The 22,075-nt window shown below is 36.3% G+C and overlaps 3 protein-coding genes across 10 annotated transcripts in view; 2 read left to right on the forward strand and 1 right to left on the reverse strand.

The window, feature by feature from the left end:
* Positions 1–1,627: 1,627 nt before the first annotated feature.
* Positions 1,628–15,351, reverse strand: LOC128019896 (MORC family CW-type zinc finger protein 3). 2 transcript variants are annotated; one of them, XM_052606214.1, is made up of 19 exons: positions 15,243–15,351; positions 13,961–14,033; positions 13,492–13,624; positions 12,702–12,925; positions 12,300–12,459; positions 12,034–12,181; positions 11,763–11,894; positions 11,378–11,497; positions 11,120–11,217; positions 10,041–10,139; positions 9,817–9,945; positions 6,953–7,027; positions 6,728–6,770; positions 6,492–6,599; positions 6,302–6,380; positions 6,160–6,223; positions 4,855–6,049; positions 1,976–2,160; positions 1,628–1,852 (listed from the first exon to the last, which is right to left on the reverse strand). In XM_052606214.1, exons 1-19 carry the CDS (start codon positions 15,279–15,281, stop codon positions 1,699–1,701), a joined length of 3,258 nt encoding a protein of 1,085 aa, XP_052462174.1. In that variant the 5' UTR covers positions 15,282–15,351; the 3' UTR covers positions 1,628–1,698. The 2 variants fall into 2 exon arrangements, with proteins under 2 accessions (XP_052462174.1, XP_052462175.1); XM_052606215.1 differs by lacking the exon at positions 15,243–15,351 and adding an exon at positions 14,701–14,873.
* A 618-nt stretch (positions 15,352–15,969) lies between these two features.
* Positions 15,970–18,185, forward strand: LOC128019897 (COMM domain-containing protein 6). Its single transcript, XM_052606216.1, has 7 exons — positions 15,970–16,166; positions 16,379–16,437; positions 16,621–16,686; positions 16,785–16,861; positions 17,354–17,522; positions 17,611–17,763; positions 17,864–18,185. The coding sequence occupies exons 1-7, from the start codon at positions 16,142–16,144 to the stop codon at positions 17,912–17,914; spliced, it is 600 nt and encodes a 199-aa protein (XP_052462176.1). The 5' UTR covers positions 15,970–16,141; the 3' UTR covers positions 17,915–18,185.
* Positions 18,186–20,932: 2,747 nt separating this feature from the next.
* Positions 20,933–22,075, forward strand: part of LOC128019898 (TBC1 domain family member 4) — a 30,209-nt gene continuing 29,066 nt past the window's right edge. For 4 of the 7 annotated variants that reach the window (XM_052606224.1, XM_052606222.1, XM_052606225.1 and 1 more), the window contains exon 1: positions 20,963–21,976. In XM_052606224.1, the coding sequence (XP_052462184.1) occupies positions 21,575–21,976 (402 nt within the window). In that variant the 5' untranslated portion in view covers positions 20,963–21,574. Of the gene's footprint in view, positions 21,977–22,075 lie in introns of all 7 variants that reach the window. The other 3 variants (XM_052606221.1, XM_052606217.1, XM_052606218.1) reach the window with 3 other exon arrangements.

Here is a 22,075-nt window from a genome sequence, read left to right on the forward strand (position 1 = left end):
GCAAATAGTTTGAAGTTATCATCATCTACAGTGCATAATATCATCCAAATATTCAGAGAATCTGGAACAATCTCTGTGCGTAAGGGTCAAGGTCGGAAAACCATACTGGATACCTGTGATTTTCGGGCCTTAGACAGCACTGCATCAAATAGAGGAATGCTGCTGTAATGGAAATCACAACACGGGCTCATGAATACTTCCAGAAAACATTGTCAGTGAACACAATCCACCTTGCCATTCCCCATTGCCGGGTAAAACTTCATAGGTAAAAAAATAAGACATTTTCTCTGGGCCAAGGCTAATTTAAAATGGACTGTGGCAAAGTGGAAAACTGAATCAAAATGTAAAGTTCTTTTTGGAAAACTGGGATGCCATGTCATCCGGTCTAAAGAGGACAAGGACAACCCAAGTTGTTATCAGCGCTCAGTTCAGAAGCATGCATCTCTGATGAGTGCGTGTGGCATGGGCAGCTTACACATCTAAAAAGGCACCATCAATGCTGAAAGGTATATCCAAGTTCTAGAACAACATATGCTCCCATCCAGACGTTGTCTCTTTTAGGGAAGACCTTGCATTTTCCAACATGACAATGCCATACCACGTACTGCATCAATTTCAACATCATATCTATGTAGAAGAAGGATCCAGGTACTGAAATGGCCAGCCTGCAGTCCAGATCTTTCACTCATAGAAAACATTTGATGCATCATAAAGAGGAAGATGCGACAAAGAAGACCTAAGACAGTTGAGCAACTAGAAGCCTGTATCAGACAAGAATGGGACAACATTTCTATTCCTAAACTTGAGCAACTTGTCTCCTCAGTCCCAAGACATTTGCACACTGTTATAAAAAGAAGACGGGATGCCACCCAGTGCTAAAGATGGCCATGTCCCAACTTTTTTGAGATGTGTTTTCCCTTAAAATTATACATTTTCTCAGTTTAAACATTTAATATGTCATCTATGTTGTATTCTGAATAAAATATTGAAATTTGAAACTTCCACATCATTGCATTCTGTTTTTATTCACATTTTTTACATTGTCTCAACTTTTTTGGAATCGGGTTTGTGGACAACATTATTTCTAGAAGATATATTTTTTTAAATGTTGAATAATGTCGTCATGTTGGTGATATATATCTCATGTAAACAAGAAAGACAGGAAGAACAATTTGTAATCAAACAAATATAAATTTTATTTTATATATATATATATATATATATATATATATATTATATTAGGCTACTATGTCCAACATTATACATAGATCTGGTGGTACACAATTTGAGTAGCACCCCCTACTGCTGTTATCCATTCATAACTGTGTAAACAATATAATGTGTATCAGAAATACACACAACTGCATATCAGAAAAATTACAGAAACCTATCATGAAATGGCAGAACATTTGCAAGCTTTACAAGCTTAAGTCTTTGTGACAGAAATGTCAAACTTTATTCTTGAAACAACTTATTTCTATTACGATAACCAGAAAACCACCACCACCACCACCACCAACAAAAACAATAATTTATAAAAGAATGTAAAACTTGCCCAAACAACCATAAGTGTTAATCAGGAAAAATAAAAACTTAATAATTTAATAGTAGTTTTTATTTTTTTAAAAAGTGAAATAAAAAGAAAATTGTCTTCATGAACAAAACATTAACCTAGGCTGAACACTTTGACAACTAGTTTTAAGTAGTAGTGGTCTCAGGTGGGGGAATCTCCTGTAGGACCTGATTTAAAATCTCATCTATGACCTCACAGTCATAATTCACTTGGTCGAGGTCCAGAGCAGGAACAAAAGTGACCAATAAACGGGCAATGCTGTACCTCAGCTCCCTCAACCTGATGACAGAAGTGAGAAAGAGCAGATTTATATATGTGCATCAAAACGTGACTCCTAGTAAGCATGTACAGAAATGCCACATAACATTGAAAAGCTTTGAAACAAGTCAACAAGGCTCTTACTTGGTCGGTGTCACTGTGTTCTCTCTTTCCATTTTGATCCCATTCACAAGGTTTGCAGCTGTATTTGTGTTGCATGTTTGTTCTGAACTGTTGTTACGGTCCTTCTCCTCTTTCTGTTTCCTTAGCTCTACTACTTCCCTCTGCAACTGTTCACATTGAGCTTTCTCTTGCTCCAAGCTGTCCAACTTTGAGTATACAGTTTGTGGAGGATAAAGAATGAAAGAAAGGAAAAAAGAAAAACAACTGAATCCTGACCATTCAATTAATGGAAGAAAATCCAGCTTTTGTGGACTAGGAGACTGTTACATCTAAACCAGTAAGGCTTTAATGGTCAGTCAGCTTCATTAGTATAATGGTTAGTTCACCCAAAAATGAAATATCTGTCCTCATTTAGTCACCCTCATGTAATTAAAAAACTTAAGGCATTTGTTCATATTTAAAATACAAAAATCTTTTAAAAATGAAATCTAAGAGATTTCTGTCCCTCCATTCACAGTCCATTCAACCAAAATTTTGATGTTTCCTAATGTTCATTAAGAGATTGCAGAATTGAGCAGTTGAATCAAAGTCTTTTGATGAGACACAATCACTTTATTTGATGAACAGATTCACTTTAGGCTTATATTCACATATAAACCTTTATCAATGCACATTCATAGAGAAAATCAAATATGGTAAACATATATTTGCTTAACACACGGTTACACATGTGCAAGAATCAGTGAGGTTTGTTCTTGCGTTAATATTTTGAAGTGTCAAAGTTTTGGTGGAAGTGACTCTCATTGGAGGAACAGAAATCTATCAGATTTCATTACAAATATCTTGATGTATTTGACAAAAATGCCTCCTCCTCTACAGCTCTACAGTTGTGCAGTAAAATTCACTTTAAAGATGAACTTTTCATTCATGAAGATGACATGAAAAATGTGCCAGAAATCCTGGTGGAAAACAAAGACTTTTAACATTAAAATATCATGAAATTACTTTTATAACCAGTAGATGGCAGCAGAGGATCGCTCATTAGCTCAGTTGCCTGTTTTTATACAGTCTATGGTTGCCTTTCATCTGTCAATAATAGCAATGACTCACAGAACAATTTAGTGAATTTATGAATTTATCTTTTTGCTTGATCAAACAAAAAAATTACCTTTAAATTGTGAATGGATTTGTTAGAGCAAGGGTCTCCAGACTCGCTTCTGAAGGGCCGGTGTCCTGCAGAATTTACTCCAACTTTCTAGTGTACCTAGTAAAACCTTGATTAGTTGTTTCAGGTGTGTTTTATTAGAGTTTGAGCTAAACTCTGTAGGACACCAGTCCTCCAGGAACAAGTTTGGAGACCACTGAGGTGGTAGCGGAACTGACCGAGCTCACTCACACAAAAGCTCCTGATGTTCTTCTTATCTGGCATTTGGAACTTGAAATTATTGCATACTGCCAACTACGGTACAGAAGTGTGCAGAGGAACTTGTCAGAAACTTTACTTAATAAAAACTAAAAACTACGGAAGTTCTAAGCGGCCATGCATTATAATTTTTTTTCCTTTTTGTTTTCTCGTTATAACGACTTCATTTTCTATTTTTCTCGTTATCTCGACGTAACGAAGTTCGTTTTCTCGTTATAACGACTTATTTTTCTCGTTATCTCGACATAACGAATGTTTGTTTTCTCGTTATAACGACATGACAGTTTTACTGTTGCTATAGTAACGAACTCAACTTTGACAGGCATCTGATGGACAACCATGCAGGTGCTCTTACTGTAGCCTATATTTCAGCAAATTTAGTTTCGCCTAGGTAATAAGGTCTAAAATACTGTATATAAATAAAGGCTGATCAATCACTGTTGATTTTTCCAGAGACAGTACAACGAACGTTTTGTTTTTGTAATTAACTTGTTTAAATGGCAACACCGCGAAATTAGAGCTGCTTGGATTAAAAACACTTTTCATTTTCCCTTTATTTGAAATAAAATTATATATAATTTGTAATTTGTAGTAGTCATTATAAGATGTGGCAGATATCATGTGTGTTACAAGCTTCTGTTTGAAAAGAGCATCCATGTGTAGGACTACGTGTAGTGTGTGTGTGTGTGTGTGTGTGTGTGTGTGTGTGTGTAGAAAAAAACGATTACAACATTATTGAACAAAACTGAATTGAATTAGCCTATGGATTTTGCATATACATCACATTTCTCATCAATATGGTTAACAATAAAGATTAGTACTAATAAGGAAAAGAAGCACATCAGCCTACATCGTTAAATCCCGTCCTACTGTAGATAAACAGAATACAGTGATGTCAACCTTGGTTTTGATAAGCAGTTATTTTATGACACAGAACGTGTTGGTGAAACTCATGCATCTAGCAGGAACTTAATACACAAAATATTCATATTGATTCAAGCATTTAACATTTATGAATTAATTAAATGTCAGTAATGAAGACTGCACAAATTATAGCGATCACGGAAGGTCCGCGTACAGTAAAGTGGACAGTGTACAACACCGCATCAGTTATATTCAGGTCTATAGTGCCACCTGCTGGCGCAGTTTTGTAACTTCTTAGAGAAAATTAATTCGTTATAATGAGAAAACGAACTTCGTTATGTCGAGAAAATGAAGTCGTTATAACGAGAAAACGAACTTCGTTATGTCGAGATAACGAGAAAATGAATTCGTTAAAATGAGAAAACAATTAGAAAAATATTATAATGCATGGCCGCTTAGAACTTCCGTACCACATTTTTTTTGGCAAAATCACCTTGAACAGCATCAAACCTGTACTAAGCTGGCTGGAAGTTCGTGCTGGTCTTTTCAACAGGGTCTCTTGTAATTTCTTATTAGTTACAAGAATTTAGAGTCAAAAATATCAGGTTCTCACCTTACTTCTCAGTTCAATGCATTCTGTGTTGCGCTTGTCCAGCTCTCTGAGGAGAAGGTCCACTTGAAGAGCCATTTCATCATCTATATTTCCATAAACACTCGTTGTTAATGAGTGTTCCTCCTCCCTAGCTTTCAACCGGTCATGACACACCTCATCCTGAGCCTCTTTTTCAGCTTTGATTTGCAACACCACCTGTTTCCTTTTCAGCTCATCCCTTTCTTCTGTAAGCTCTTTGATGCACTGGGTGGCCTGTAAGTAGAGAGTCTTATATTTTTGTTCCTCTGATGGATCTGTCTGGATGCTCTGATGGTTGCAGTCCTTTTTCCTGGTGAGTTTCAAGAGTTTGATTTCTTTCTCCTGAACTTGACCTCTCAATTCATCTCTCTCCCGGGCTGTGGCCTCCAGGAGATCTAGAAGGTTATCCTGTTGCTTCTGTGCTTCATGGCTTGGCATAAGGTCTATGTCTCTGTCAGAAAAAAGTGATGTCTTGGAAGTTGTTGGTGTCATACTTTCCTGGTTTTCTACATCTGACTTTGCATGCTGTTCAAAAATCTTATTCTCCTTAGGTATCTCCTCTAGCTTCATGAGATTTGGTCTAAAGGCTTCTACACCGCTACATTTCTCAACCTCCATTGGGTCTTTGATTATTTCTGTATTGTTACTTATCCTGCTTTCTACCTGATTAGTGCTCTGTTCCATCTGTCTTACATCATTCTCAATCTTTTCTTTCTTGATCTCATTTCTTATCTGCTGGCCTTCCTCTGCCTTTACAGTCAGACGTTCTGTTTGGGTTTTTATGCTTGTTTGGCCACTGGAAGTTAATGCCTCCACTGTTTCCTTTCTGGTGTCTTCAGTTTCAGTTTCCATGGAAGCTTGATCACTACACTCCATATTTAATTCTGGTGCATCATCACTGGGCTTTTCTTCTGTCTTCACCTTGGAAAGGTCAAAGGCTTTGGTTCTTGGCGTGCTGTGGGTTTCATCGATAACAACGTCATCATTGTCACTGCTCTCTTCATTGTTTTCATCAACTTTATTTCCATTGTAGTTCACACTCCCCAAAGGTGAGTTTATGGCATCTGATGTAGTGGTGGATGTTGATGGACTATCTGGAGTGTTGCTACAGTAGTCATGTGATGTTCTTGCTCTTTTTACATTTAGGCTCTGGGACAATCCTAGACTTCTTTTTGTTCTGTAAAACAAAAAAGTTTAGCTTGGTTTCAAAATTATATAAACAGAATTAAGAGAGTTGATAGAAATACATGCGTAAAATGAGAGAAAGAAAGAATGAGAATGATATACCTTTTAGGAGTGGAGAGGGACATGGTATTTGAAATCACTGGTATGCTGTCCGAGGGGCTAGAAACTGTTGAAACACAAAATATTAATAGAATAATCTAGGTTCTGTATCAAAAACAAATGCACACACAAAATTTAACCTCACCAGACTGTGATTGGGGCATTGAATTAAAAGAGCTCATCAATGTCAAAGAGGCTGTAGATGATCTGGGTGTTGAAGGGGCCTATGGAAACAAAAAGGAAGACTTAAATATATTCCATGAATTTATAATTACTTAATTATGCATTGTAAAACAAACAAACAAACAAACAAACAAACAAACAAAAAAACATACTTTTTGATAGAACTGATGCACAATGTCAACTTTTTTTCTCAGATCCTCGCTCTGTTGAAGCTGCGCTGCATTTCTCTGCTGTCCCTGCCTTAACCCGATTTCTTCAATCTAATCCCAATTAAATTACAAAGAAATCCCCAATTAAATTAATAATAATAATAAAATAAATAAATAAAGACTGGAAAGATAAGTATGCAAAAAACACACCACCACTGGATGGAGAAATACATTATTACCTGAGTTCTTCTCTGTTCTTGCTGTTTCTTGAGGTTTCTCTCCCTGTGGCAACATAAAGGCCATCAGTGTCCAACTATATTACCTCTGGACACCTGGTATATGAATCCCATCTTTTGAACAAATCACTGGCTTATCTTATTAATATCTTAGGTTATACAATGAGTCTATTTATTCATAGTCAGATAACAAAACACATAAATTGTTGCAACACATTTTTCACTCACTGCTGTTTGTACGTTTTCAGGTAGGCTGTAGTTTCATTTTCAGAATCTTCAGGTTCTTCTTCTTGTTCACATCGCCTGGATGTAGAAAGAATAGCTGTTTGAGCTAGGACGTTTCGAGATTTGCACACACACACACACACACACACACACACACACACACACACACACATTACATCTGTGTTTTCACATATTATGGGCCTGATTTACTAAATGGGAAATTAGCATGAGATTGCAAAAAAAACAACAAAAAAAAACAAAAAAAAAAACTTTTTGAGGGTGATTCATTGCCAATGTGCATATTTGGTGTCTGCTTTAAGACATGCTTTTTTGGAGCATTAATGGCACAAATACCAGTAATTTGACAAATGCAAACGTTAGTTAATCACATTGTGATTCATTTTTACATTCTCCTACAAATGCACATTCAATAAGGTCAGGAGCAAAAATAACAGTGATAATAGTGTCCTTCAGTAAATTCTGACAGTACTATTTTAACACCAAAAGATGGTTTGCGCTGGTGCAGGCTGTTAGTAAATCTGACCCTATGTCTGTTCAGAGATGTAAATCCATAAGGAAAAAAAAATAAGATGGTTACAGGTTGCAAGATACAAGACTTCAGATGCTCAGCAGTCTGTGATCGTGATTGTCTAATTCTTCTTTTCATGACATTTTCAATAAGAGACAGATCTGGACTGCAGGCAGGCCAGTCTAGCACATTCTCTCTGCATCATAAAAAACACACTGTTGTAGCACATCCAGAACGAGACCTGGCATTGTCTTGATCTAATAACCATGGACTTCCCATGAAAGATGTCATCTTGATGGCAGTATATGTCTCTGTACAATTTCAATATATGCGTCCATGTCAGTGGTACATTCGCACATATGCCAGTCAACCATGTTGTTTGTTCTGCTGCACCCACCATGACAGATGTCTGCTTTTGCATCTGTCACTGATGAAAGTCTGAATGGTCCATTTGGTCTTTAGGAATGAGATCTCTACATCCACTTTTTCCAGAAACCAGTTGAAATGTGGACTCATCTGACCACAGCACACATTTCCACTGTCTTTCTGAGATGAGCTTGGGCCCAGAGAACCCACAGCATCACTGCATAGAATTGATCTATGGCTTTCTCATAGAGTAACAGTGATTCAAGTTCCATTTATTGATGCAGTGGCAGACTGGGTTTAGTGACAGTGATTTTCTGAAGTACTCCTGAGGCCATGTGGCTATATTTAACACCGCAGCATGACAGTTTCTTAGGCAGAGCCATCTGAGGGTTCAAAGGTCATGACTCATGCACATGCAACTGAGATTTCCTGCCTTGCCCTTGAAAGACTGAAATTTCTCTGGATTCCTTGAATCTTTTCACAACATTATATATTGTAGTTGGTGAAATACCTAAATTCTTTGTGTGATTTTTTCACTTTGTGTTCATTGAGAAGTGTGATTTTTAATTTGTTTGAGACTTCTCTAATGGAATTTGGCACAAAGTGATAAGCCATGATCCACTTTTGCTTGCAAAGATTGTTAAATTGATTAAAGTTAAAGAAAATGACCAAATCACAGATTCTTGATTTTATTGAATTTTACAAAATTGAATTTGGTTTATAATTATAACTTATTAAATATAACCTAATATACTACAATTATGTAGATATATAAAAACTGTTGAATTAGTAAAACCATGTGGGTAATTCAGTAAACTATGATGACAAATTATTGTTATCATTTCAAAGCTCATGAAACAAAACATTGTTCCTGATGTTAAAAAGTTAAGTGTAATAAACTATGTAAGAATTATTTACTTAATATACATAATATAAATGATCGATCCACTGGCTGTAATCTGCATCAGCACTGATTCGACCTGAAGACATAAATTCCAATGCTTTATCAGATATGTACCGCTGGTTCAACCTTGTTTTTGGTTTGTTTTATGTCAAAGTACTATGTCGTGTGTTTTTATATGCTTTTTCAAATAGCTCTCTCAAGCAAATGTGTTATTTTGTATTTGTTTTCATGCACGCATGACAAACTTTACTTTTACTTTGCGTTTGTTCATATTTCCAAAGAATTCATATTTGGGACTAAGCGTCAACAATCGTTTCTGTTTGGCTCAGAGGAATGAAACGGTAAAACAGTATTTTAGTAGTTAATACTAGTCAATCTACTAATCAAACACTCTTACATTATTTTAAAAACTAGACAGGTAAAAGGTTAGAAAACCAGTAATATGGATGGATGAGGTGTCAATTTGCTTTGAGTAGTTCCTTAGAAGGCAACACCAATGGGAAGTGTTATAGAAAGCATAACATGAAACTTCTCCATGTCTATATAAGCTTTGCAAGGACCGCAGGGAAACTGTGAGAGTTTAATTTAATGAACCATCCGCAGTTAAAAAAAAATCTATTAATTTCTTGCAATTTATTACAAACTTTTAAATGGTAATGCATGTTATTAGATAGATGTCATTTTCATAAGCTTTAAAAAGTCTTCAAAATAACTGCTTAAAAAAATCCAAAAAAGCCCTCTGCATCGTCACACAGTTTCTTCTGTCTGCTGCCATCGCCAGGACCAGCAGACTGAAGGACAGCTTCATTCAAAAGGCTGTCAGGAAGCTGAACTCCCTCCCGACCTTACCACACCCCCACCCCGTCTTTTGATCCATGCACCACTGAGCTCTGAACCTCAGAACCCCCCCCCCCAAGTTGTTAAGCAATTCATTGATTTTTTTGTTGCAAAAGCACACAAATATGACAAACTGTAAAATATTACTACGATTCTCCTAGGAATTTTTTGCTTGAATCTAGATGTTAAACATTTTTAAAGCTATACAATGGAAAGTCTGATTAAACAAACCTGAACAGGGGGTTTGGATTTAAACGACAGAACCATTTTTCAGGGAGCTTATTCATGTCGATGCAATCTGGAAGTTTCCTCCATTTCTGACATTCATCACACTGAACCCAGGTCTGATCAGGACGCTTCCTTTATGTTAAGCAAGGAACAAGGGTTATATATGGAAATGTGATGAATAAACTGGCAATGGAATGTTTTGAAGGTGTATGTGAGTGTATACTAACGGGATATCCTCCATAGGTAATGTAGTGTTTAACCCCTTCTTCTGGCGGATCGCTTTCCAATAGTCTTCCAGTTTCCCCCCTAAAGTGTACATAGTTTTCCTGCATGAACAAAAATATATTAAAATAAATATTATTGATTTCTTGTGTCACAACAGAACTTAACAAGGTGTTCTTCGGGCAATTCTTGTAATTCCCCAAATTGTTTGTAACCCTGCCTGCCTCATCAAAAAAAACAACAACGCTGATGAGTAAGTAGCAAATGTTCTCACAAAATAAAATATTCATAATTAGATGAAACAATTTAAATGTGAATACCTATACAGTTAGCATTTAACATGTAATGTACTTGTTATACAGTTAGAATGTATGTAGATGGCCTGGACAGTATATACAGACACTAACAAATGAGACAAACTCAGCTTCTGGAGGGCCACTGCAGTGCAGACTGTAGCACCAACCAACTCCAACACATCTGCCTGAGTTTCTAGCACTCCTAAAGACTTAGGCTGTGTTTACGCCCCCTATGCATTTAAAAACAGCCATTTGTAGTGGTGTCCGAAACCATAGTGGGCATAGTTGGCACATTTAAACACAACACAGCTGTGTTTAATTAGGGTTTGAACTAAACTCTGAATGGCAGTGGCCCTCCAGGAGCTGAGTTTGACACTGTGACGAGTGGGGCGGGGCCGAGGGCCGTGGGAACGGAGCGAGCCCGGTGGAGTGATTTGGAAATAAGCGACACCTGCTCCACTCACCGGTCTCGAGTCAAACGGAGGAGATCGGAAGGATACAAAAGAGGAGCGACGACAGTGAAGGACGAGAGAGGACCAGGCCTGGGATTTATTTTGTGTTTGGTTTTTGTTTGTGCGCGACAGTCGTCTGCGAGGGGCTGTCGCGCTGTTTTGTGTTTATTTGGCTATTAAAGTTTTCATTTTGAATGTCTGCCGGTTCCCGCCTCCTTCTTCTCGTGATTATGAAGTTTGTACTCAGTTTCAGACACCCCGATACTAACAGAAAAGAATCACTCCAAACTCAAACTTACAATATTCTACAATCCACCCATACAGTATCACACTCACCTGTATTCTTCTGTATAGTCAAAGTCCTGCTTATTGTGTGTTGGCTTGAGGAAGTTGCACTCTATCACTGCAATGACTCCCACTCCTTTTCCATTTGCCTAATGCAAAACCAAGATTGAAATTGCATTCAGATACTCTAAATAGTAAAAGTTATAAACTAGAAAACATTTCTTACATTAAAGAAAGTGGCAGAGGGGGTGTTTTGACCAACAACAACAACAACAAAAATTATAATTGATTACAAATTTAAATAATCACCTTGTTTTGACATGCAACACGTTCATAGGCTTTGATGAGCCTGTTTCTATGGTACATCATGACTCCGTAATGTTCTTTGCTCTTGGTATTGTAGCCAAATGTGATAGGAATGCTTTCTCTCTGAGAAGAAAAGACTCAAGGAAATGTATGCATTCATAACTTCATTGAGTTGGTTGGCCAATTTAGGCCTGTATTCTGCCGAGAAATTAGTTTAATTATCTGATTATGTCATTGGGTGTTTTTTAATTATAAGAATTTGAACCATAAAATGAACACCTTTCTTTATAATTTTCCAATAACAACATTTCCAATAATTATCACAATGTATAAGGTTTCTTTGTGAAACAGGAAATTACAGCTCGCTCCTTTTTGTTTGTGTGGATACATTTAGAAAGGTGGGTTTGTATTTATCCTTGGCAATGTGTGCCAGGCTTTTAGAGACCAGCTGGGTTTTCACTTTCTGTCCTTGAATGATAATCTGCATTCTGGGCTTCAAGTATAGGATGCTACAGTATGCCTATGAAAAGGTAACATGCATAGACTCATATTACTTTTATGATCTTTAAACTGTAATGCATAATAAGTGATATCTGAAAATACATTATGTAGACTGTATTGTGTTAGACCTTCTCAACATAGGAGGGTGAAATACTCACCCGCAGAGAGAAGTCACTCTCTGGGCTTGACTGAAATACACGAGACGGTTGCTTGTATTTCTCCTTTTCACTCTCATATACTTCAGATGGAATCTGGATGTCATAGCGGTCCGTGTCAAAGTCAAACTCAGATTTGTCTGTGGATGTTCTGTAGCAGGAAAAAAATAAAAATAAATTCCTGAAACATATAATTCATGCATCCGTGGGCCTGGTAGCTCGAGAGTATGCTGCTCTGAACTACATAATCATGATCTTTTCACTCTTACTTGCGCAGGTTCCAGATGATTATTCGTGTTCCTGTGGACTCATGGTGTGCATTGGTGGCATTGATAGCATTGAGCTCACAGAGCAGCTCTTCCTCCGTCTGGAACAGAGAATAGCGCAGGATATCCTGAAGACTCGTTGTGTGTTGTGACTCGGGTCGGAGTGGGAGGAAAGGTCAAGGATAAAGACATCAATTGGAGAATATAAATATGTGGTGAAACGTTTACCTAAAACAGCTAATACAACTTATTCCCGAAACTCACATGACTATAAGAGACATCAGTCACTGGACTTCTAATATATGTAATATCATCTCTCTAATACCCTCTTCATCTCTTTATATTATTTGCTGTCCATCCATTTAGGTCTTGGCTTATCTTTGCTTATTTGGAAGGTAAGGATATATGACTGTCCGATGCGTTTAAATGAGACAATAGGTACAATGACATTCTCCGCATGGATCTCCTGAAGATACGTCTGGGACAGCAGGCCCACACACATGGACTCTCCATTCTTGGAAAACACAATAGTGTCTTTTCCTAAGCGCATGGATCCAGACTTAAATCCATTGCCGTAGAGGCCCACAGGGACGTGGCCATTTATAGTCTCCTTGTCACTGAAGCCAAAACTGAAAGGGATAGGAACACAAAATATTATATATTAGAATATTTTCAAAATAAATTAATTATTTTGATATAAAAAATTATTTTTAAGATCAAATAAATGCAGCAAGAGACATAAAAAATTAGAAAAAAAAACTTACTAAACAAACGGTTAGTATATGAAGAGTTCAGATGCAAAAGCCTCTAAGTGCCATCTGAAATTTTCATCTAAAATTTGGATTTTTATCAAGCTCCTATGCTTAGGTCGAGTCATTTTACTTTAATTGCAATGTGCAGGTACTTTTCCAGGCTATTAAAGTGAAAAAACTGAACATAAATAGAGGATTTTAGATGAAAATTCCAGATGGCACTTACTGTAGAGGCTTTTGCATCTGAACTCTTCATATATATGTATATTCACAAAACACATTCTATCTGTTTCAAAAGCATTCTGTTTTGTTTCCACACTTAATTAACAATCAACAATTACAGTAAGAAAGGTTTCTTTAGTACCAAATCAGCATATCAGAATGGTTTATTAGGGGATCATGTAACCCAAATGTATGTTTGTCGACTTAATGTTCTAACCCACCTGAGCATTTTGTACATCTTATCATAATCCATTCCTGCTCCATTATCCATGAAAATTAGACAGTCTTGACCTCTGATTGCTGTCTTATCAATCCAAAACTGTTTGGCACTCACATCAGGGTCGTAAGCATTGTCTAAGGCAGAAAACATATACTTCAAATATGATCAGATTACACATATTTATCAGAGTTTGAGTGGCTATCTACTGAGGTATCCCTGAAAACTAATGCAACATAATTAGTCTTTTATTTCCTTACTTGTCCCTGACTAGCTGTCTTTGAGCAATACATGCAATAAAATTACTCAAATAATTTATTATACACAGTACTAATATATGTAGACAGGGATATACATGTGGGGAAACTAGGTTACAAGTACATAGTAATCTAACTTTTGAGGGCACACAATCCATTGTTCCAAACAACTAAACACATATTTTCACACAAGTGATATCTGAAGTGTTTGCTCACCTATCAGCTCCGCAATAGCACTGAACGGCCAGGTGTGGCTGGTGGAGTTGGTGTGAAGGAACTTTGGATTAAGCTATAAAAGGATCAAAGACACAGTAAAATGTATAAGCAAAACCCTTAAAATACATTTTATGAAACCATGCATTATTTTCTAAAGCTGTGGATCTGGTCATCTGACCTACATATTATTTTTCTTCATATTATAGGTTTGCAGGTTTGAATGTAACAGGCATTATTTGTTTTCCCCCCATTTTGGTTTAATTTAAAATACTTTAGTTTGGAGTTTTAAAAGAGCCCAAGTTTTATTTCATTAGTAATTATACATTTTATGAGGGTATTTATTTAATCAGGATCTTTCCTTAAAACACTCCATAAAAAATAATATAACATTTTGAAGAGACTTGTTCAAAGCATTTAAGAAGAAGAAAAAAAAGCAACACAACTAGTAGCACTAGAGAAGTAAAAACGTTCTTATTAATTTTTCTATAGATAACATTTTTTACTGATAATGCATAGGCCTACACCTTTTTTTGAGAGGCCTAGCGGGAAATCATGGGTTATTCGTTAGTGTTGATATGTTGCATATCACCATTTCTACTTCTTATTGTCATATCCAATTCCGCATTTCTAAAGTGGACCAGGCTCTTAATAAAGTCTGTGTTTTAATGTTCATTTTCAAGGGCGTGTTCTTTTTCTCTCACAAAGTTAAGAATATAAACAGAACGTAAAGAATAATTTACCCAGAAAACTGGACTACTTCAACAGAAAATTTGAAGAATAGCTAACTCTTTTATCTATTTAAAAGCATAATATTTACATTATATGAGTTACAAAGGTGCGATGGACTATTGGCGCACAAAGCTTAAAAAACCATTAAGAACCAAAGACAGTAAAAGAAAGGTTGGAACGAATAACGTTAACGTAACTGGATTCAAGCTCATTAACGGAGAAACGAAACTAAAAGTAACATCGAGTTTTTAGCCTTTCTGATAGGACGACGAAAACATACGTCACAGCTAAACATATGCATGACCATGCAATTAAACGATCTGTTTTCCACACACTGTGAAAATATATGTTGTTCTTTGTAAATTATATGTTGTTCATTGTTAACAGCAAAAACATACATTATGATTACATATATTTCATCAGCATGTCAGTGCGAGAAGTTATTACGTATAAGCTTTTTAATATATTAGCATAGTTTAAATTTATTAGCATGCAGTCTACTATCACGCGTTAATTACAAATTTCTTCAACATAAATAATTAAACATTCATACCGCACTGAGCGGGATTCCTCTCTCCGTTTGCACAGCCATCCTTAAAAACCCGCGAAGATCCGAAACTTCCAGAGGCGTGACTCCGACTCCCGGACTTCCTTAAACAATACATTAATGAATATTAATAATTTGACATAATAACTACAATAAGATTATAACATAATAATATTTGCATTTACTTAATGTATTATTTGTTTAACGATATACTAGTCTTTCAGTTATTTTTAAAGAACGTATTTTTTATTAAAAAGTACAAGGAGTAACTCTTTATATTTATGACTAATAAATATAGGGTTTTTAAAAATAATGATAAAAAATGATGACAATTATTAGGTTTTGATGACAATGATTCAGTTTAACTCATGTCAATCAAATAAAGTATTTTAGACTTTTTGGCATTTTATGAGATTACATTAGATAAGAGGATTAGTCGATACTTGCACTTTAAACTGGATTTCTGATTGTCACATAAAAAGTTATGCATGGATTTATTGAAAATGCACTTTGGATATCCAAGATTTTAGATAGTATGTATATATATATATATATATATATATATATATATATATATATATATATATATATATATATATATATATATATATTTTTTTTTTTTTTTTTTACAATTATTTTGTTCAGTAATCTCTTTTCATTTTTCTGAATTATTCCTTCAAAACACCAACAGATGGTAGCTAGTAGCAATCGACTGTCGTACTATTATTTTGAAAGGAAATCTGAATGAGATCTATCACTTCCGGTCTGGAGCTGCTTTTACAGAAGTAGATATTATAAACAGTACTGGACTAAAGTATTTGATCGATGCTTTAAAACAGTCTCGCTTTTACCATATGCTGGTTGAATGTAGTAGCATTGCGTAAATATTGGCATAGTTGTCGAAGATGTTAGGATTGGATCTGTCAACTGGTGAGTAGATTTTGTGACTATTTTCTCGCAAATATAAAGACTCGAGCAAAGCAGCAAGTCAAAATTAACCTTATAAACAGACGTTATTATATGTTTTATATAAATAATATACAGTATACTGGCTGCTTTTCTGCACAGAACATAATACGTCGATATGGCATTAATAAATTTTTCTTATTGTATAATACAATATGATACAATATTTATTACAGGTGTGGATGGTGTGGTCGAAAAACTCGAGAAGCTCCCCAAAGACTTGTTTGCAGAAACGGTAAGATGTGACATTACATTGGGTGGTCATGTACAATGGGAAGAAAAACATTACGAGTTTGTACTAAGAAAAATGCCACACGTCATAGATCATTTTGATATATTATCATAGTAGTTATTTACTGAATGTCCTATTGTTAAGTGTTGTATTGACTGTTCTGATACCCGTCTTTTCATTTCTCAGCTTCAGTCAATCCTGGTTCATCTACGGGATCAGAACGGATCAGTAGATTTGATCGAATCCTGTGATGTATGTTAACCAAATTAAATCCCTGTAAATATACTGTAAATTAAGCATGCATGTACCTGTTTTTATGTCTTTGCAATGCTTATATTTTCCTAACACAGAGATTTCAAAGAGCTGGGATAAGCCTTGATCAGAAAACTGTTCAAGATATTATAAGACTGCTGTCATACTATTTTAGGTACAGTATTATCTTTTTGAGGACGAAATGTCATTGATGCAAATGTTTGTGAATTAAAAAGTAGAGGTGCTCCGATCACGATCGGCCGATCGTTATGCGTATCTCCTCAGTAAAGCCGGTTCTCTAATCAGCTGTTAATTCCATCAGGTGCGTGATTTCACATAGAGCAGCTGTTACTACACATAGCCGTTGTTAATAGAGAAGATGCGCAAATCACGTTAATTTTCAGCGTTTATTGGCCCATCTTCTCAGTTAACAACGGCTCTGTGTAGTAACAGCTGCTCTATGTGAAATCACGCACCTGATGGAATTAACTGCTGATTAGAAAACCGGCTTTACTGACGAGATGCGCATTAACGATCGGCCGATCGTGATCGGAGCACCCCTATTAAAAAGGCTTATTTAAAACACCCATTGCATAGATGTGTCAATTTGTCTTGTTTGAAGTGTGTCTGTTGTGTTTGAATTTATGATAAATGTTTATTTAAACAGGTTAGCTGCAAAGAGCAATCTCAGTGGGGATGTATTGGTCAGTAAATTGACTGAATGCAGCAGTAATTGGTCCAAACCAACCCTACAGTTGGTGCACCAGCTCTGGACAGACCATGCTGCTCTTTTACATGCACATCAGGAGGACCTGACAATGGCTAGTATCGGACAGGTGTGTCACATGATTCTTGTTTACAGTATAAACATCAGTCAGCCACTGCCTCTGTCAGGTTGTTGATATAAAGCTTCTTCATTCTTAGCTTGTAGATATCCAGTGGAAGCTGGGAATGGCAGTGAGCTCAGATACATGTCGATCCCTCAACTCCCCGTTCATCTCTGTTCTGATGAAAATCGCAGACACATCAGGGGAGATGTCATATAAATCTTTTGAAATGACAGTTCAGCAGTTTCAGGTATGGAAGTTAAGTATGCGTTTTCCTAATTTAATTCAACTGTCTAAAGTGTCTGAACAGCTGCAATTAACCATTCTCTTTTTGTTATTTTGTCCCTCAGAACTTCTACAGGCAGTTCAAGGAAATGGCCTCTGTTTTAGAGACTGTGTAATATTTTTATAGCAGTGATTGTGAACCATTTAGTCTTTTATGACCAAATATTTACATTTAAGTACAGTATTTAACAGTTTAACTACGTAAATTTATAGAATTTTCCACTAACATTTTATTTTTTGTTCTACTGTTACAGTATATTCAAGGTTGAAATTCTTATTTTATCATAATAAATCGTGGTATTGTTAATGTTAGACAATTTATGATGATCTACTCTGTGGCCTGAATTTCTGAATTTGATATCTCATAATTAAAGGAAAAAAAACACATTTGTCAGTCGTTATATATTTAATAAAAGGTATTAACTTGAATTAACATACTTAATACCTAAAATAATTGATACAGAGGTTCAGATGACAGAAGATGTTTCTGCAGTATACAATATAGTATGTGATCCTCTGTATTATCAATTAGTTGGTAGTTTGTTTGTTTTTGTCAGTAATGACTCGGCCTTCTAAAAGTGAGAGTCTGTTAGAAGGTCTAAAATTAGAAGGTGTGATCAAATTATTGTACCTGATCAGATCTAATATACAGTAGATTACACCAAATTTGCTGTTGTTGGTACACTATGTAGACAAAAAAAAAAACCTTCACAAAAAGGAAGACGGAGAGAGAAAGAGTGAAGGGAAGCTGATGAAGGCAGTTCAACATTACAGACATGAAAACAAAGCTCCAGCAAGCCAGCAGGTAAATCATCTTATATAATATTTAGATGTTTGTCACTCTTTAATTCTTGTAATTTAATATATTACCAATTATAATCACTTGTCTTTATACTAGTAACCTATAACACTTAATATTTTATTAAAACCAAGTAGTAGGCCTATAAATAGTTACAAATAAAGTATAAATGTTCTAAATTAGTTGTTTATTGGTGTATAATATATGCTGTCAAATATTAAATAAAATGTCTAATACTTATAGGGGAAAGTGGGGTAAAATTAGCCACTTTTTACTATTGTGGTCCTCAAGATAAGGGAAAATGATGCAGAAGTTCAATGAAAGTATCTATCCTATCCAAATGAAACTATTCCTATCATTTTAAATGATCAGAATGTATATATGACAAAGGTTTCTAAAAAATATGGCTTCTCCTAAAGAAGTGTTGCCATGGCTCAGTATGACCCAGGTTTGGGGTAAGTTGACCCGAGTCGAGTCGGTGGGTAAGATGCACCATCTGGGTGTAAAATGACCATCTAAATGACGACTAAATCTGATTCAAAAGAATGTGAAATAAATAATAATTAAAATAGCTAATAATTTCCTTTCACAGACAGTCATATTTATTTTCTGAAGTTTAACTTTTACACCATAAAGCCAACCAAATTAAGTTTACATTTATTAAATAGTTCTCTTAAATAGTAATTTTAAGATCTCTGAAACAATATGTTAAACACCAAAGTTGTAGCTTTCCTAAGAACAGACTAAACCGAGTGTTTGTTGGCCATTAGTGACTACAGGTGGAAAGATATTTTTATTTATTTATATATTTTTTCATAGCAATATCTGGCAACACTGCCAGAACTTAAACTGATAGAAATCAAAGAACCCCCAGCCCATGTTATTGCTGACAGGATACCACATTTGGTAAGGCAAAAGCAAAGCAAAAAAACACATCATGATATTATCTGTCAGATACATTATCAACGCTATAAAAACAGTAGCATACTAACACTAGAGCAGAGATCTGTGGAACAAGTATGTTACGTCTAAACTATTTCATATTGTAGTTACATTTTCACAAAGTTGGGCCAACAACATTCATGAGGGCACTAGACAAAGTTATCATCTATATAGCAATAGTTATTAATGTAAACTATAATAATAGGCCTATGTATTTCAGAATGAATAATAAACAACTGATAAAATTATATACCCCTAACCTAAAGTAATGGAGCAATGTGAGATCATTTAACAATGCTCATTCCTCCAAAACAGAGAAAACATATTTCACAAACAACTATCTGTCTCTTTTAAAGTGTTTAGCGTATATAATGAGTGGGGTTATTATAGTTCCCACCCAGACCACACTGATTTTCAATCCCTGTCTACGACTGTGGTGCCTTCCGTTCCCCCAATCTGTTTCTCCTTTTCACAGTCTGGCAGAAATTATGGGTGTTTCCAAAATACATGGACACATGAAGTAAAAGTGTAAAGTTGCCAAGATGCAGGGGCTGGGTCAACTTCTCCTGCTGAGAGAGAGCCCACTCTCATCAAAACATCTACAATAAAGTCAGTTCTTATGGGTGCTGTCTTCTCTTTTAATTGTATATTTATAACAATTGAATAATTTGATTTAACAAGCACCCATCCTCCTTTTTTTTTTGGTTTGGGCATCTGCATGTCTGTGCACGGTCCTGATCAGGAGGTCATGGTTTGGCTGGCTCCTTCTGCCGCATCCAGATTGTGTACTTCTAAATAGCAGACTACTCTTACTATTTCTACAGTGCTTATTCTGTAGAATATTATTGCAGAAATAGTAAGAGCAGTGGTAGCATGCTTTTCGAATTCAGCCAGTCTTTGTAATAAAAGGTTTACAGTTTACATTGCACAATACACACTATGCATGCAGTATGTTAGACAGTATTTGATTCGAAATATGACAGTACATTAAAATCCATTAAAGCTTTGAGAGACAGCAGAGGGCGCCGTTGAGTATTGGATCTTTTTTTTTAAACATCAAACGCATATCTTTTATATATTCATATAAAACATTATTGGCCAAAATAATGGTTTGATGGATGTCACCGTTTAAATGTTTGCTGTTTTCATGAATTGCTTTGTGTTTCATACTTGTGTTTATGTGTAATGGCAATTTTCATATTCACAACCGGGACATGTTGTCACAAAAAGTCAGCCCATGGGCAATAAACGGTGTAAAATAGCTTTTGTAGCATATAAAGAAGTCGCCTTTCAAAAATAAAGGCGTTCACTGTAGTAAAAAGGGTAAAACTAGAACGTTAACTGTTAACATACCCTAAGCATAAACAGTTGACTTGCTTTCTTCAGTTAGGCCAGTTCAGTGTGTATCCTGAAGGCAGACAGGGGAGCCAGAGATACACACACACACGCTAAAGAAAACACGTCTTCTATGGCTGCTGCGGCCACTCCTCCTGAAACAACAGCACTCTCTGTTCTCCGCCGCCGTAAAATGACTCAGTAACGACTGAAAAGTGATGTGCAACGACTTTAAAAGACCCCAGCCGATGCAACTTCACACAGGAGGCGTCTGTCCGATGCGGCGTCCACAATCCGAAGCGCTGGGACTCGAGAAATCTGCAGGAATAAAACGCGCCTCCTTCAAGCAGTTGGATACACTCACGCGAATTCTTTAACTTCATATATGGATTATTCGAGCCTTCAGACACATTGAATGGATTATTTTATATTTAAACAGTGAACTGACCGCTAAAATCCTCGCTGCATTTTAAAAGCCATTATTATTGTACTTAAGCTCTGCAGGACACACGATCCTTGCGCACTTCTGACTAAAAAAAGCGTGAGTGATCCATGTGCCATTAATGCACCAGGAGATGTTTCCACCTGCTATCACACAAAAATGACCAGTGCATGTATTTATTTAGGCATTTAGTGAAATAAAGGCACTGGGTTGTTGCATAAAGCAACTAAAAGCTTTGTCCCGGAGTCCTTGGGAGAGATGGAGGGACAGGATGGCAAAGGGGATAATAACAGTAATCAAAAGGCAGACAAGAGGTTTACTCTTTGGTACATGGGCTGGTCGTCTCTGGACAGGCGGACCACGCTACCCATGCTGCCCTGGCTGCTGGCGGAGATCCGGAGGAAAAGTGAGAAGAACGAGTCCGGTCCCGCACAGGCCAGAGAAGTTCAGCTGTATCTCTCGCCCTCTCTGATCCGCTGCGTGCCCGCGAACAGCAGCAACCCGTCCGTGTTCATATTCGAGCACAAAGCACAGTTTGTATCCAGGTTTATCCACAATAGCCATGACCTGTCTTATTTTGCCTACCTTATCAAAAGTCAGCCGGATAACCCCGAGTCTGAGATGGCATGCCATGTGTTCAAAGCATGTGATCCAAACCAGGTATGTACGGCCACTCGTTCAACTGTTCAATCAAAAACAGAATAGTTTGAGAATCAACCTTTTCTGGGGTTTTGGATAGGAGGTTTACTGGTTATCGGT

This window comes from Carassius gibelio, chromosome A9 (assembly GCF_023724105.1).
Source record: "Carassius gibelio isolate Cgi1373 ecotype wild population from Czech Republic chromosome A9, carGib1.2-hapl.c, whole genome shotgun sequence".
In the NCBI taxonomy this organism is placed as follows: domain Eukaryota; kingdom Metazoa; phylum Chordata; class Actinopteri; order Cypriniformes; family Cyprinidae; genus Carassius; species Carassius gibelio.